We start from the raw sequence: 15,766 nt of genomic DNA, 5'->3' as shown, positions 1-15,766 counted from the left end.
GAGTAACTGCTAGACTCTTAAGTTTTTCTTGGGGCCCTATATGATAATACGGTTTAGTGTGTCAAAAGCCAATTAATCACAGTATCATTTAACAGTCTTGCTTAAAAGTACCTGCACAATACAGTTGTGAAGTCTCCTGCTGTGGAACCATGCTTGATCCTATTAGATGGAGAAGCACCTCCAGGAGTCTTTTATGGTGTAGAAAGGGCAATAATTAAATTTATCTTGTGTCTCCCAACTACAAAGTACTATTGTATTTAAATAGCAAAGGGGGGGGAATACAATAATAGAAGTGGGAGAAATTTAGCTGCCTTTCAGTTGGAAGGTAGCTGCTGTTAAATTCTGAAACAAATCTAGCAGATTGCTGGAAATACCTTTCAGCTTTTTCTGAAATGGGATCAGCAGTGTTGATGCTTCTTGCCACAATTACATAAATTAGGCAGAATCTCTTTAGACTTTGAACTTAATGCTTAAAGGGCTGTTTAGTCTATCATGAGCAGACTTTTAGAAACCATCTAAGAATATTGAACTTGCACTCTTAATCAGCTGCTTGTAACAGATTAAAATGTTCTTTGTAGCACATTGTGTGCATATCTTTAAAAGTGTGGAGTACTTTTTTATTATTATTCATTTCAGAGTAAGAGAGGCCCCCATTCTTCCTTACCTGGAGAGATGGGGGAGAAGGGGAATTATTCCTGATGCAACACTGATTTCAGAAACAGAAGGGAATGGGAGAGACCTCTTCCTGATTCTGCACTGAACTTAGATGTTTAGAAAGCAGTGAGACCTCTTGCACATCCCTCTTTTTGGCTGTGCAGGAGAAGGCCTCTCCTCCCAGAGGGGAGGGGTTGTGAGCAGGAGCAGCTTCCCGTTGGGGCAGGGAGGCGTACTCGGCTCCCTGCTCCTGATTGCTTCTGCTGCCTTGGCCAAGCCTTCCAGCCGACCAATAGGGCTGGCTGGTGGGCGGGGCTAGCCGCATTTAAACAGCCGCGGCAGCGCTCAACTCCCAGTCTGTTCCTGCTTTTTTCGGATCTCCCTCCCTCCCTCTTAGGTCAGCTTCTTTTGCGTATTGACCTTGCTATGGACTTTGGTTGCCCAAGGGGCCTGGTAGGACTTTTTTATCCATTTGGCAAATTGGCACCAGCCTCTGGGCTTTTTTGCCTACCTCGTAGCAATTCGTCACAACTTTCTGGTATTGGCAGTTGGGCATTGGAATATGTGTGCTGTGTTGGAGGATTGGGTATGGACCATCATCTACCCCTCCTCTTTCGGGTATCCCGTTAAAGGAATCCGGCGGTCGTGGATCCTGTCTGATGCCCTGCTGGTGGCTATGTGTTGTGAGGAATAATTCCCTTAGGGTTTTCCCCCCCTGAATTTAGGCGCCAGTCACTTCATTGGGGGACCCAGGGTTCTAAAAGAAAGAGAAAAATCCCTTCTGCATATCCTTCTTTATATTGTAAGACCTGTCTCCCTTCATTCTGAAGTAATTTTTCTAAACTACAAAGGTGATGGTGTACCCATTTCAGGAAGCTGCAACCCATTTGTGCCTCATTTTTCAAAAAAAAAAAAAGTTTTATTAAGGTTTTTTGTGTTACATAGCAAATAGATAAACAAGGAGCAGTACATCTGTTGTCTCCACTTTCAATTGTGCTTCATTTTTTTAAAGACTCAGTACTTAGGGTGTGCCAGAGGAGTGTGGTTAAATAAATCATAACAGTTTAAGAAATAAAATGCAGCGTAAGAGGACCATAAAGCAACAGTGACATTTAAAAATGCATCAAAGGCACAGTGGGATACGTTTCCTGCCTTCCTAAATTTCAAGAGGGGGGGCAGCCTCTTTTGGGAAGGTGTTTCTCACCATCCGGCTGCTCTGCTGAGAAGTCTTGCTCTCTTGACCCTGGCAAGCACACCTCCCAAGGTGCTGAAACACAGAGCAAGACCTTAGATGTTGACAGTAGAGCATGAGCAGGTTCATGCAAGGAGGGAGGGCAGTCATTTAGATCATCTGCTCCCAAGCCATTTAGGGCTTAATGAGTAATAAAAAGCTTTGCCTTGTTCAAATTATAGAAAACATATGCCAATTAAAGAAATGGCTTAAGTGCATGATAGTGAAAAGTGTAATCTCCTGGCTGATCCTTGTTACTGTTCTGGAGACTCCCCCACCCCACGCACTTCCAGAACTTTATGCTATCAGTTTCCTGCTAGATGTATTGCAAGCTGGTGTCTCTTTAAACAGCTTTCTGCAATTTTCTTGGACTCTTTTCTCGAAATGAAGCAGCATTAGAGAACTGGAATAGACTCAATGTTTGTTCTCTCCAGGGGGGAAAAAGAGAATCTTTTCCAACTTGCAGATTATATTTTCTAATTCCTTTTCAGTTGACAGCCTACAGTTTGCCAGTTGGCAAATCTCAACTTCAATTTCCTCTTACTACTTTGAAGAATTCTGGTGCTCTGTATGCAAACAACATTTTTAGTGTCTGCCAGTGAATTGATACCGTGCTTCAAAATTAGCCATTTTAAAAACCCATTATGAAAATAATGTCTGGTCACTACCAGTATTTTGCAGGAAGACTCCAACTGCATACTGTAGGTTTCGCTTTGCACAATTAAAGTGGATTAAAGCACTCTGGCACAACAAATCCATGTTGTTGTTGTTGTTGTTGTTGTTTGTCTAAAACAGAGACTTTTGCAGTTAGGAAAGGAACAGGGGCATGTGCTGAAAAGAGTTGGATAACAATCATATGCCCTCCCTGCTAACAAACCTGAAAGAATCCTCATTGTCGTGTAACCTTCCTGCAGACAAATCTGAATATACTCTCAATAAAGTCTGGGCTCACATAACCTCTCTGTGCAAGTTGTGTGCAAACAAATCAGGACGACTAAACAGATAAATTAGAGGGGGGCTAAGTGTTACACATGATGTAGCATTTTAAATTTAATCACTTCCTAGGCAGTGAGATATCGCAGTCAGAATCCAAAAGGCCGTTTGCACTGCCTCTGTGTGGTTTTTTCAAGCCTCCCCCTTCCAGTGCATCCTTTGGCAACCTGTCCCCAAAGTCGGAAGACCTTCCAGATCCTTCTGTGAGATGTAAGCAGCTGCTGTCAGCAGAGCTGCACTCATCCAGCAGGGCTTCACCTTCCTCTTCTCCACGTGGGGCCTTCACACTCCCCCCCCCCCCGCGGCTCTGGAGGGTACTCCAACCATTCAGAGCAGATGCTGGGGTAAAGTGATGGGGTGGGCTTCAGAGGGAGGCAAGAAAAGTCCCATGCCATCTTAAAGGCTAACAGATTTGTTGTGGCACAGACTTCTTGAACATTAGATCCAACTTCATTAGATCATGAAGTTCCTTACGTTTTCTTTTTTTAATAATTGAACCCCCGAGAGCTCTGAAAGGTAGCACTACCTTAAATTGTCTCTAAAACAGTCATATAAAGCCAACGAACCAGATAAAACATTACAGCTATGACTTCAGCACCTCAGTTAATATTCTACCACCCGCTTTCCCTCTATCCTCATCACAGAATGTCTGCTTAAGAACATGTTCATGCTGGTTCTTCCACCATAGAAATTTGACCCCTCTTTTATTATGGCATCTTAATAAATGCTGCCACAAAAATGGTTGTTTCATAAGGACGTTGTGATGGGACGATGAGCTGCTTGTGCGTAAAATGCAAGTCCCTCAGAGTTTGATCAGGTTTTCAAACCTCTGCCTGTGACGGAGCCCCTCCAGCATGGCTGCGTCAATCACTAGTAGAATCCGAAAGTGGCTGCTTTCGGAAACGTTTCCAACATAAAAGCTCCTTAACGGAAACACGTCGTCTGGCCTCTCGGCGTGACAGTTTCCGTCGAGGTGTGGGTGTCCCTATAGGAGGTCCTGAGACCTCCCCACTGGTTTCGCTTGAAGCGTCTCTGAGCCATCCCTCCGACTCACTTTCCCTTGGAGTTCTTGCTCGCCCTCTACTGGTTCCCTCTTCCGCTGCTACTGCTCTCTCAACCTCAGGGAGCCTTTGCACCTGCGGCGCTTTAGATGTCAGTTCCCTGACATCCACCTCCCCTCCAGGGCCCCCTTCACCCCCTCCCGTCTCCTCTCCTACTGGCGGTGAGGAGGTAAAACCCCTGAAAGAACCTCCCTCATCTTCCGACGTCGCGAACACTTCCTTCCACTTGTTGCTGTTCCTACTCTCTAGGTACTCTTCGTCATCAGAGTCCACTCCATCTTCCAACTCCGACTCCGCGAACCCTTCCATTTCCTCTTCCTCATCGGTGGTGCCGAAATACTCCCTCCTAAACCTTGCTATAGGCTGAGGTTTCCTCGGGAACCTTTGGTGGAACGTTTCTGTTAAAACCTCATCATTGACTTCCTCTGCACTTACCCAGGTGTTTTCTGACTCCGGTTCCCCTTCCCACGCCACCAAATACTCCACCTGATTACCCTTCCACCTGGAATCGAGGATTTCCGCTACATGGTTGCGGCGTTCCCTCTCTTCCAAGGCTGGTCCCCTGACGTGCTCCCCTTCACGTCCCCCCCTGTATGGTGACAGTAACGACCTGTGGAACACTGGGTGCAATTTCATGTGGTTGGGTAATCGGAGTTTGAAAGCTACCGGGTTGACCTGCTGAATCACCTCAAAGGGTCCCAATCTTCTGGGCCTCAGTTTCTTACAACCCCCTTTGAACGGCAACCCTTGGGTTGACAACCACACTTGATCCCCCACCCTTATGGTTTCACCTTCCCTTCTGTTCTTGTCTGCCTGCTTCTTATATTGTGCCTTGGCCCTTTCTAAGTTGAGCTGGAGCTGCTGATGGATGGCTTCCATCTCTTCTACAAAATGTTCAGCCGCTGGAACGCTCCATCTCTCCCCTCCTTCCCCTGGAAATGCCCTGGGGTGACACCCGTAATTAGCCAAAAAGGGACTCATCCCTGTGGACACATTCTCCGCATTATTGTAGGCAAATTCTGCCAACGCCAACTTTTCGACCCAATCGTTCTCTCTGTCATTGACATAACACCTAAGATATTGTTGAAGAATGCCATTTGCCCTTTCCGCCTGCCCGTTGGTTTCAGGGTGCCGGGCAGTTGAAAAATTAACTTCCACGTGTAGCAAGCTCATGAGCTTCCTCCAGAACCTGGAAGTAAATTGTTTGCCTCGATCTGAGATCACCCTCGAGGGAGCCCCGTGCAACCTAAAGATATGTTCCACAAACAACTTCGCCGTTTCTTCCGCTGTGACTGCATGTGAGCATGCTACAAAATGGCACATCTTAGTTAACAGGTCTACTACTACCATGATGGCTGTTTTCCCCTTGGACCTTGGCAGATCCGTCATAAAATCTATTGATATCGCTTCCCAAGGCCGTTCTGGTGTGGGTAAAGGTTCTAATAACCCTGCCGGCGCCCTTCTTTCCCCTTTGGCTCGCTGACATTGGTCACACCCTCTTACATACTCCCTTACATCTTCCCTCACCTTAGGCCACCAAAATTCCCTGGTAACCAACCACATGGTTTTGTGTTGCCCAAAATGTCCCGCCGTGGGGCTATCATGCAACTGCTTGAGTACTCTCCCCCTCAATTCACCTTCGGGTATATACAGTGCCCCTTTGTAATACAATGCCCCATTTCTTTCCTCAAAACCTCCGGGGCTCTCGCCCTCCCCCCTGAGACCTCTGAGCTTATCCTGGGCATATTCATCATTTTCCGTTTCCTCCACCAGTTCCCGTTGCCCCACCAGCGCCGCCCCACACACCCAGCGGTCCTCCGGGATGACATGTCTCTCTTCGATCACCTCCTCCCCTTCCCAATATTCTGGTTTGCGTGAGAGTGCATCCGCCCTGACGTTTTCTGGGCCTGGCACATAACAAATCTCAAAGTTAAATTTGGAGAATTCCTGTGCCCATCTCACTTGTCGTTGGTTGAGCACTCGAGCTGTTCTCCAATACTCTAAATTTTTGTGGTCGGTGCACACTTGCACCTTGTGTTGTGCCCCAATTAATAAATGTCTCCACCTCCGGAATGCTTCGTGAATGGCAAGTAGTTCCCTGTCATACACCGTGTAATTCCTCTCGGACTTATTCAGTTTCCGCGAGAAGAATGCACACGGTCTCCACTCCGACGCACTCCTCCCCGGTTGAAGAAGGACCGCCCCTATAGCCCGGTCGGATGCATCTGTTTCCACTCTCATGGGTTTTTGTAAATCCACATGCAGAAGTTGTTCTTCCGAGGCGAAAGCCCTTTTCAGTTCTTCAAAGGCTCGATCCGCCTCCACCGTCCAAACAAATTTCTTCTTGCTGCTGAGGCAGTCGGTGATGGGCGCCGTCAAGTGGGCAAAGTTCTTGATGAACTTCCGATAAAAGTTCCCAAACCCCAAGAATCTTTGCACGTCCTTCTTGGTCTTCGGTGTCTTCCATTCCAGTACCGCTTGAACCTTGCCTGGATCCATGGCCAATCCCTTGTCTGACAAGCGGTACCCCAGGAATTCCACCTCCTTGGTATGAAACTGGCACTTCTCCAGTTTCACCCACAGCTGGTTGGCTTGCAGCCTGCCCAACACTTCTCGAACGTCCCTCACATGCTGTTCCTCATCTTCCGAATACACCAACACGTCGTCTAAAAAGGCCACACAGTTCTTGTAGAGCAAAGGTCCCAGAACGTGGTTTATAAAAGCTTGAAAACAGGCGGAGCCCCCTTGTAGACCGAAGGGCATAACGAGGTATTCAAAGGCTCCCAAAGGGGTAAACATGGTGGTCTTCCATTCATCTCCCTTCCTTATGCGTATCAGATTGTACGCCCCCCGCAGGTCCAGTTTTGTAAAAATCTTTCCCTTCCTTACTCTGGTCAAAATGTCGTCAATTCGGGGCATAGGGAAAGCCAGGGGCTCCGACACTGCATTGAGGGCCCTGAAGTCACACACCAGTCTCGGTTTGTCTGTGTTCTTTTTGTCCACAAAAAACACTGGGCTGCCCCCCACCGCTCGGGACTCTCTGATGAAACCTCGCTTCAAGTTTTTGTCAATGAACTCCCTCAGCTCCTGCATCTCCCTGTCTGACATGGCGTACAGCTTGCCTACTGGGAGTTGGGCCCCTGGGAGTAGGTTGATTTGACAGTCAAAGGGTCTATGCGGTGGCAGTTTGTCTGCTTCCCTTTCGCTGAATACGTTGCTCAGATCTGCGTATTGCGGGGGCACCTTCCCTTTGCCCATCACTTCCATCCCCGCTAGGGTGACTCTGTCTCCTCCCGAGACCTTCCCCTCCTTGCAGTGTTCTAGGCAATGCGCTGACCCAAAGGAGACCACCCTCTGATGCCAGCCCACTAGCGGATCGTGTAGCGCCAGCCAGCTCATCCCCAAAATGATGGGCGCTCCTCCCAGGATGGCCACATTAAACGCTATCTGTTCGGTGTGCCTTGCCACTCTCATTATCATCGGGACAGTCTGTTGGCTAACTTCTCCCCCCAACAGCTCTCTGCCGTCAATCGTAGTCACCTGCAAGGGGTTACTTAAAGGGATGGTCTGTATCTGGTGCTCAGCTGCAAACTCCTTACTCATGAAATTACAGGAGCTGCCTGAATCCAAAAGCGCCTTGACCTTTAGTGGGTGTCCGTTTGGCAGTTCTAGTAACACCTCTATCACTAAAGCAGGTCTGGGAGGTTCTGGCATGGGCACTTTCATTGCTCTTTGGCCTGGCTGCTGTGCCCCGACGGTGGCAGCCAGGCGTTGGCTTTTACTTGCTCCTTGCTTTCCTCTTCCTTTCCCCCAACAGCTCCTGCCATCCCTTGCCATTCCTTTCTTTGTGGGCAGACTCTGGCAAAGTGCCCTGGCTGTTGGCAGAGATAACATCTCTTGGCGCTCTTTCCCTCCTTCTTCCGCCCTTCACTGGGATTTGAAACTGCGCGCGCCCGCGCTGTTCCAACTTCCATCGGCTCTGCCGGCGGGAAAGATGGCTCTGGAATGTCTGGAATGCGGAACTCCCTCCAACGGTCTCCTTTCCCTTCCCGCCTTTCCAAAGCCCTCGCCTCCTGGCGCGCTCCTATGGCCAGCGCAGATTTGGTTAATTGGTCCATAGACTCCGCCCTGGGCCCCCGGGAAAGCTCATCTTTGACGGTTGAAGAAAGCCCCTCTTCGAAAAGCATTTGGATGGGCTCCGCCGATAGGTCCCACCCCAATTTATGAATCAGCATAGTAAATTCAGTCCAGTACTCACGGACAGATCTGCTTCCTTGCTGGCAAGCCATTAACTGCCTTCGCACCACCCCCTGCTCAATATCGCTGGAAAACATCAGGTCCATGGCACGAAAAAACTTCCTCGTGTCCTTTAAGATCTCATTATTCGCTGCCATCAGGGGTCTAACCCAATCTTTCGCCCCGGATTCGAGATGGCCAATCACATACGCCACTCGCGATTCCTCGTCGGGGAAGTCATCAAACTGCAAGTTTAGAGCGTATTGCATCTCTGTTCTAAAGGCATGATAGTTCCTGGGATCCCCCCCGAATTTCTGCACCAATCCTGGTACCTTTCTGGCGAGCGGGGTGGTTTTCTCCTTTCCCTTTTCTGCATCCTGAGCCCTCCTCTCCTCAAGCCTCGCCGTTTGCAGCGCCAACTGGATCTCCAACGCTCTGTACCTTTCTTCCAGGCTTGGACCCCCTCCAGCTGCTCCTGCACCCCCGGTTCCGGCTGGGTTGCTCATGATGCTTCTCTCTGCACAAGCTGGCTTTCGGTGACTTTCGGATTGCTGTGATGGGACGATGAGCTGCTTGTGCGTAAAATGCAAGTCCCTCAGAGTTTGATCAGGTTTTCAAACCTCTGCCTGTGACGGAGCCCCTCCAGCATGGCTGCGTCAATCACTAGTAGAATCCGAAAGTGGCTGCTTTCGGAAACGTTTCCAACATAAAAGCTCCTTAACGGAAACACGTCGTCTGGCCTCTCGGCGTGACAGTTTCCGTCGAGGTGTGGGTGTCCCTATAGGAGGTCCTGAGACCTCCCCACTGGTTTCGCTTGAAGCGTCTCTGAGCCATCCCTCCGACTCACTTTCCCTTGGAGTTCTTGCTCGCCCTCTACTGGTTCCCTCTTCCGCTGCTACTGCTCTCTCAACCTCAGGGAGCCTTTGCACCTGCGGCGCTTTAGATGTCAGTTCCCTGACAGACGTGTAATTTGTTGTTTTCCTTTATGGCCTGCTGCCCTCCATGTGAAGTTGGACCCTAATTCCCACCAGCTCCAGGCAAGCTAGCCAATAATCAAGGATGCTAGGAGTTGTAGTCCAAACAATTTCTGAAGTCACCACTTTGGTATACAGCTTCCATACCCACCTTTGGCCTGTTACAAGAGGCAAAGTATAATTATGCAGTGAGATGTGTTGCCTTTGTTTCTGTGTAACCTTGCATTCTGTCAAGCTGTTGTGCAATTCCTTGCATGTTGGCTTTTCATCATTGTTTACTGGCGCTTTCCGCTTTTAATTGCAGTATTTATCTCTATATATAGCTCAAGGAAACCATTCACCCCTGCAATTCTCTTTTTTTGTTTTAAAGAGCTGGCTGCACAAATTCCTCATCCTTTCCTTAATTCCCTTCTGTTGTAAGGAGCATGAGGACTCTGAATTACCTAGATTACCTTTTTTAACTGTAAAAGTTAATACTGTAGCATGAGTTATAGTTGCCTAATTGTAGCTTGTATTTTGGTAAGCTTACATAAACTGACAGTATTTCTAAGCTGGTGGAAAATAGCATTAAGGCAAAGCTTCCGTCTCCCCAGCAAAACCAAGTTGAGTTCATTGCTCCCATTTTCATGCTACTATTTCAAGCTATAACCATAATGGTCGCATGTCCCCAATAAAATGAACACACCACTTCAAGCAATAAGTACACTGCCTTTGTTTTAGCTTTTATTGTGACCTTTCCATTTCTCTCTCGGCAAATGGCCTTAAATTGTTCAGTCGTTTTAAATTACCTAAGTATTTCCTTGTTTGTTTTTTTAACAGGAATGACTTAGTTCAGCAATTTTGCACTGCCCTAAATGAACTAAGCAACTCTGGATTTGAAGGCTATCATATTTACTGGGTTGCTTGAGTCAAGTCTTTAATGTAAAGGGGAGGGCAGAAGAAAGGGGTGCATGTTACCAGACGGTAAAATATATAGTGGATAAGTACCAACGAAACCTTGGAACTGAACGTAGATGCCAATCTACGAAGAGTGTTCAAAGTGGTCGATTGCAGTTTGCTCTTGAATATAGTGGTCTAGATTTAATAAGATGTGAGTATGAAATCTACCCTACTATTCATGAGCAACTTTGCATTCAGATTCAGCTGAACAGGGTGGAGGACTTTGGTTGGTACAGCTTTGCCAGTCCACTGATAATCTTCAATTCTCTTTTCAGTGAAACGCTTCAGAGAACCAAAGCATGAAAGGCGTCCTTGGAGAATTTGGTAAGTGCATTGTATTGTTCCTAGAGTGCCTTACCTTTCCTAGATGTTCAGCTCATGGACCTTGGGCGATGCATTACAAAGGGCAGGCAGTTGCAACCTGACTACTGTGCGTCAGATTACGTTTTGGTTTTTTTCCAGTCTATAGGAACACCAAGGCAGGAATGTCTGAGAATGTTGCACTCGATTCTGTGTCCTTTTAAAAGAAGATTGTAGTTGCATTACAGGGTCTTCCTGTGCCAGGCAAAGCTGGGGCAAATAATATCAAACTGCAGGAGCAGCAGGTCATTTTGAAATTTAAATCAATTTAAATTTAAAACCTGTTCGCTAGAACAAAGTACATCAATCTGCATTTCCCTCGACTTCCCCTCCCCGCCTTTCTGTGGTTACGTAGTGTATATCTTTTTGTTACTGTATATCCAGCTCACGCCTATTCACTGATTTCCCCTTTGTATTCCCTTTCCCTTATTTCTTAGAGCACGTTTTTATTCTGCTGATGTTTTAAGTTGTTTACATCTTCCTGATAGTCAATAAATTTTCCCCATTCTGTTTTTAAAAAGTCTCTCTTCTTGGTTTCTTATTCTTCTGGTAAATTCCACCATTTCTGCATACTCCCATCAATTTTAATTGCCCGTGACATCTTTCTCATACTGCCGACAAATCTTCTGAGTTTGAAAGTCAGTGCCCTTAGTAGGATTTATTTAGCACTGGCTGTTTCTTCCTGCCTCTCCCAGATTAGGAACTCGCTGCCTATTGACATCAGATTGCTGAGTGTACACTTTTCAGTGCCTGCTAGAAACATTTTTGCTCGGGCCGTCCTATCCAGGCAGGCAAGAGTTGGCAGGTGTTTTGCAGTTATCCAGTATCAGTAGCCAAACCAGAGAGGTATGGAATGGGTGTTGGCCTGCAGAGACTTAAGTGACAAGGGAAGTTCAGCTGGCAGGAATGGGGGGAAAGGTGCAGTATATGGGAACGAGGCTTACTGGCAGAGAAGAGCAGAGCTGGCGGCTTGAGGCAGTGGTGGTGCTCATGAGTTTGGAGAAAACAAGATGTGGAAAGGAGGCAAATTGGGGCTGGATAAGCCCATTAGCTCCATAATTTTGAGTGAACCCGGGCATCTGTTAGATAGGAAATTTCGCTATCCAGCTCATTTAAGTTTGACACATGGGATTAGAAAACAGAGGAATATATTGGAATGTCTAATGAAAAATGAAACTTGCCTGCTAATGACCCTTATGAATGAAGAGCACTTGCACTTCATTCCCTCTCACCCAGTCAAGTTATACTTGTGAATTTGGTAGACTGGACTTTGCCAGGCATGCAGGAAATTAAAAAAGTGATGGGGGTTCTCATGGCTGAGGCAAAATGCAGCCCCCCAGGACTCTTTCCGGTCCTCACTGGCTCTGCTCTATACTCTCCAGAGCTTTCCCCTGTTGGAATATGTAACTATTTCACTTTGATGGAGGATGGAAGGGGGGATTTCTAGAGAAACCTGTGACTTTTTGTGTTGCTGGGATGTAGTTCTCAAACTTGCCAGTCTCCACTTTTGCCGCCACCCCATCTTATTAGCATGCCACCCCCTGGAAGGTTCCCCATGAAGAAATGCAGTATTTGAGCTGAAAAGGGTCTCTCGCCTCCAGGATAAAATTTTCAAAACTTATTGTGGTGCACCCTTGGTATCTTTCCTTTCTAAGAACTTGCAGTTTTAGATGAGGAGATCTGTATGGTCTGTGTTTCATGTGATGACCACTTTTTTAACTTCCTGTAGGTTTTTGGATACTTCCAAACAAGCCATAGGGATGTTGTTCATCCACTTTGCCAATGTGTATTTATCAGACCTTACTGAAGAGGACCCTTGTTCACTGTAAGTAGTGTGTGTGTGTGTGTGTGTGTGTGTGTGTGTGTGTGTGCGCCACATTTTATAGAACCATCCTGCGTGCTATTTTAGAATAATAGCCAACAAGGTGTAGAAATATTGCTCCAACAAAGTTTAAATTTAGATCCCTGCCCAACAAACTAAGTTAGAAATCAATGAGGTAGGGTCCTGCTTGGTCAGGCCAGCAAGTCAGATGCTTCATAAACATCCTTATAGTGCAGAACAGCATCAAACTACTTCTTTCCTGCAGTGCACAAGTCCCTTCAAATGATAAACCCTAACTCTGAAACGCTAATATTCTTCCAGATGGAGCAATTCTGTCCAAAAAGCTGGGAAATAGAGATAATCAGTCACAGCTTGATTGTTTTCCAGGACAATAGTGACCTCTGGTGGGCTCTAGTATAATAATAGCTCAAATTTATGCATCCAGGTTGATCGATCCAAATGTCTTAATCCATCTAGCCTCTCATTCTACAGTAATGTATTCATATAATGTTTTTTTTAAAAAAAAGACACCAAAAAAATCCACTTCAAACAGAATTTCTATTGACTTTTTGCTTGTGCTTTTGCATTTGAGCATCTACATGCACATATATTTTTTTCTTAGCAACTGCTCTATGAGGAAGACTAAAGCTCAAAATGAGTGACTGGACCAAGCATATAATAATAATAATAATAATAATAATAATAATAATAATAATAATAAATTTTATTTATTTTATTTATTTATATCCCGCCCTCCCCAGCCGAAGCCGGGCTCAGGGCGGCTAACAACACTAAAACAGTACAACATTATAAAACATTATAAAAATGAGTTAAAATCAAAATTGATGGCAACCATGCCTAATGACTAAGCAGAGATTTGAATCTGGATTGCCCTGGTCCTAGTCCAACATGGTAACCATTGTACTGCACTAGCCCTTGAGTGTGTCCCTGCATACCTATGCTTGCTACTTGACCACTAAAAATGAAGAATGAAGAGTAGCATATCTTAAAATTACTGTGTGATTAAGTTGCTAGGCATCTTGAATAGGTGACATCGCTGTCAAAGGCAAAGATCTATGTGGTGGTGATGGCTGAGAGTCATATAGATTGGAATTTTGATTATGGCAGCTGCATAGGCCTCAGATATGTCCTATTTCTTTTGTGTATTTTTCTTATCCCTTTAGGTACCTTATCAACTTTCTGCTGGATGCCACCTTGGGAATGCTGCTAATTTACGCTGGTGTGCGGGCAGTAAACAGCATTGTTGAATGGCAACAGTGGGAGTCCCTTCGCTTTGGTGAATATGGTAAAGATATTTATGCCTTAGAAAGGAATTCTTTGGGGGCTGAGCTGCTTTAATAACTTACTATATGGGCAGTTTTAATGTATTTGACCTATCAGCACTGGCAACTGTATAGCATGTTTCTTTTCCTAAGGTGCAGATATTTGATCGCTATACATTGCCAAGATGCAAGCTGGAGTGAATCTCCTAACAAAGCAGTAATGTTTCGCAATCAGAAAGCAGCACATCAGCTGGCTGAGAATGATGGCTGTGGTCTGCAACAGATCTGGGGTTTTTTCCAGCATAAGGACTTTAGTCTTCTGCTCTCTCAGATGACTCCACTTTTTGTCCCTTACAATTGGAACTACCTCCCAGAATCAGATAAACATTAATGACCCCTTCCCTTACTTCCTTCAGATACCAGCTCACAACCCACCTGCTGTGTGAAGCCTTCCCCCCCAGTCCCTAGTGTCATTAAGACAATGTAATTGAAATAGTAAATATTTTTCTTCTGTTTTCCCCTGCATCCATTTCCCTTCCTTTGTCTCCTATGTCAAATTTTAGATTGAAAGACCTATCCTCTTGTGTTTCTGTAAAACACCACTCACGTTACGAGCATGAAATATATAATAATTTGGACCTGGAATAATACACAGTAAATCCCTATTCACGGGTTCTCCCCCTCTGTCTCGTCTCCATACCCATCTGCAGTAGGAGACTTGCTGTATCTGTTAAAGCATCCTGTACAATTTAGAACTCTAAATGCGCAAGATTCTAAATTCTACAGGCAGCGTCCACAAACACAACAGGCTCCGTGTTGCAGGCGGGGAAGAACTACCCAGCACATCCCCATTCTTCCCCGTATTGGCTAAAGAAAAAGAGAACACTATCACAGGCTCATGTGTAGCCTCTCCCTGCCTTGGTGGAAATATTTCAATGCTGAATCATGTCTAAATTGAATTTCTTGCTAGCCACCCTCAAAGCATCCTGCATCTAGGAGGATCCTGGCAAGTCCTTCTATTCTTAACCCAATAGGGAGTCTTGAGCTCACGGATGTGCTTGTCTCCCCAGGTGAAATGGCTTTGTACAGTTACTGGGTTTATCTTTGTCTAAGATTTTCCTGAGTCCAGTATTCATTTCTTCCCCCACTACATTCGGTTGGGTAGTGGATTCAGGGAGACTCCAGATGCAAAAAAAAAAAAAAAAATTCCACTATTATGCCAGATTGGATAACTCTTCCTCCTTGCAAAGAGATTTGCTCCCCGCTCATATTACATTCAGAAATAAACGTCTTTGCACTTAAGTCCTGAAAGTGTTTAGGATGCCTTGGAGAAAGGTTGTTTTCTGCTGCTCCAGAGAAGCGGACTCGGAGCAATGGATCCAAACTACAAGAAAGAAGATTCCACCTAAACATTAGGAAGAACTTCCTGACAGTAAGAGCTGCTCGACAGTGGAATTTGCTGCCAAGGAGTGTGGTGGAGTCTCCTTCTTTGGAGGTCTTTAAGCAGAGGCTTGACAACCATATGTCAGGAGTGCTCTGATGGTGTTTCCTGCTTGGCAGGGGGTTGGACTCGATGGCCCTTGTGGTCTCTTCCAACTCTATGATTCTATGAGATCATAAGTCAGAATTACTGAGGTTCAGCAGTGCAGTTTTGGCCAAGTTCCAGAGATGAACTTTAGGCATGCCCAGTGGGATTTCTGACTCTGCGCAGAAATCTCTTGCAATATCACAAACTGCTCTGCAAAGCAGCTCCCTCTGTTTCAAAAGTGCCAGGTGGGAAGTAGACTAAAGGAAGAGAGTAGTTTAATTCATGCTTAGGATGAGGAAAATGAGCATTCTTTTCCCCCCTGAATTAACTAATGAAACACTCCCTGACCTTTCTTGCATTTTCAGATTGTCTCCTATGAGCTCATTCGCTTTCCTAGATGTATCACTTGATCCCTAGCGATAGCTTGATATTACTTCAGTAGGACAACAACTCTGTTCTCATATTAAAAGCCTGTCTTTTTATGGATTTAATTTGATAGTGTCTTGGGAGGAGAATTGATACCTCAACATATGCAGGAGGAGCTGCTGGTGATATGGCAGATTGAGTTGCACAGGGAGAGTGAGGGAAGTCTGAGTCTAAACGCTGGCACTTGGATTTCTATCACAGCCTCATTTGATTGATATTACATATGGGCACTACTATTTCAACAGAGAACAAAAGTAAC

At 45.8% G+C, this 15,766-nt stretch overlaps 1 protein-coding gene across 2 annotated transcripts in view; it reads left to right on the top strand.

Moving 5' to 3' along the window:
* Window positions 1-15,766, top strand: part of LOC309364291 (store-operated calcium entry regulator STIMATE-like) — a 36,093-nt gene that overhangs the window by 7,338 nt on the left and 12,989 nt on the right. For both annotated transcript variants that reach the window (XM_081901244.1, XM_081901243.1), the window contains exons 2-4: window positions 10,364-10,412; window positions 12,178-12,273; window positions 13,455-13,576. In XM_081901244.1, coding sequence (XP_081757370.1) covers window positions 10,364-10,412; window positions 12,178-12,273; window positions 13,455-13,576 — 267 coding nt within the window. The remainder of the gene's footprint in view (window positions 1-10,363; window positions 10,413-12,177; window positions 12,274-13,454; window positions 13,577-15,766) is intronic.

Source organism: Podarcis melisellensis, assembly GCF_964234715.1.
Source record: "Podarcis melisellensis genome assembly, chromosome: 2".
Lineage (NCBI taxonomy): Eukaryota > Metazoa > Chordata > Lepidosauria > Squamata > Lacertidae > Podarcis > Podarcis melisellensis.
This window is presented reverse-complemented; position numbering and strand designations above follow the sequence as displayed.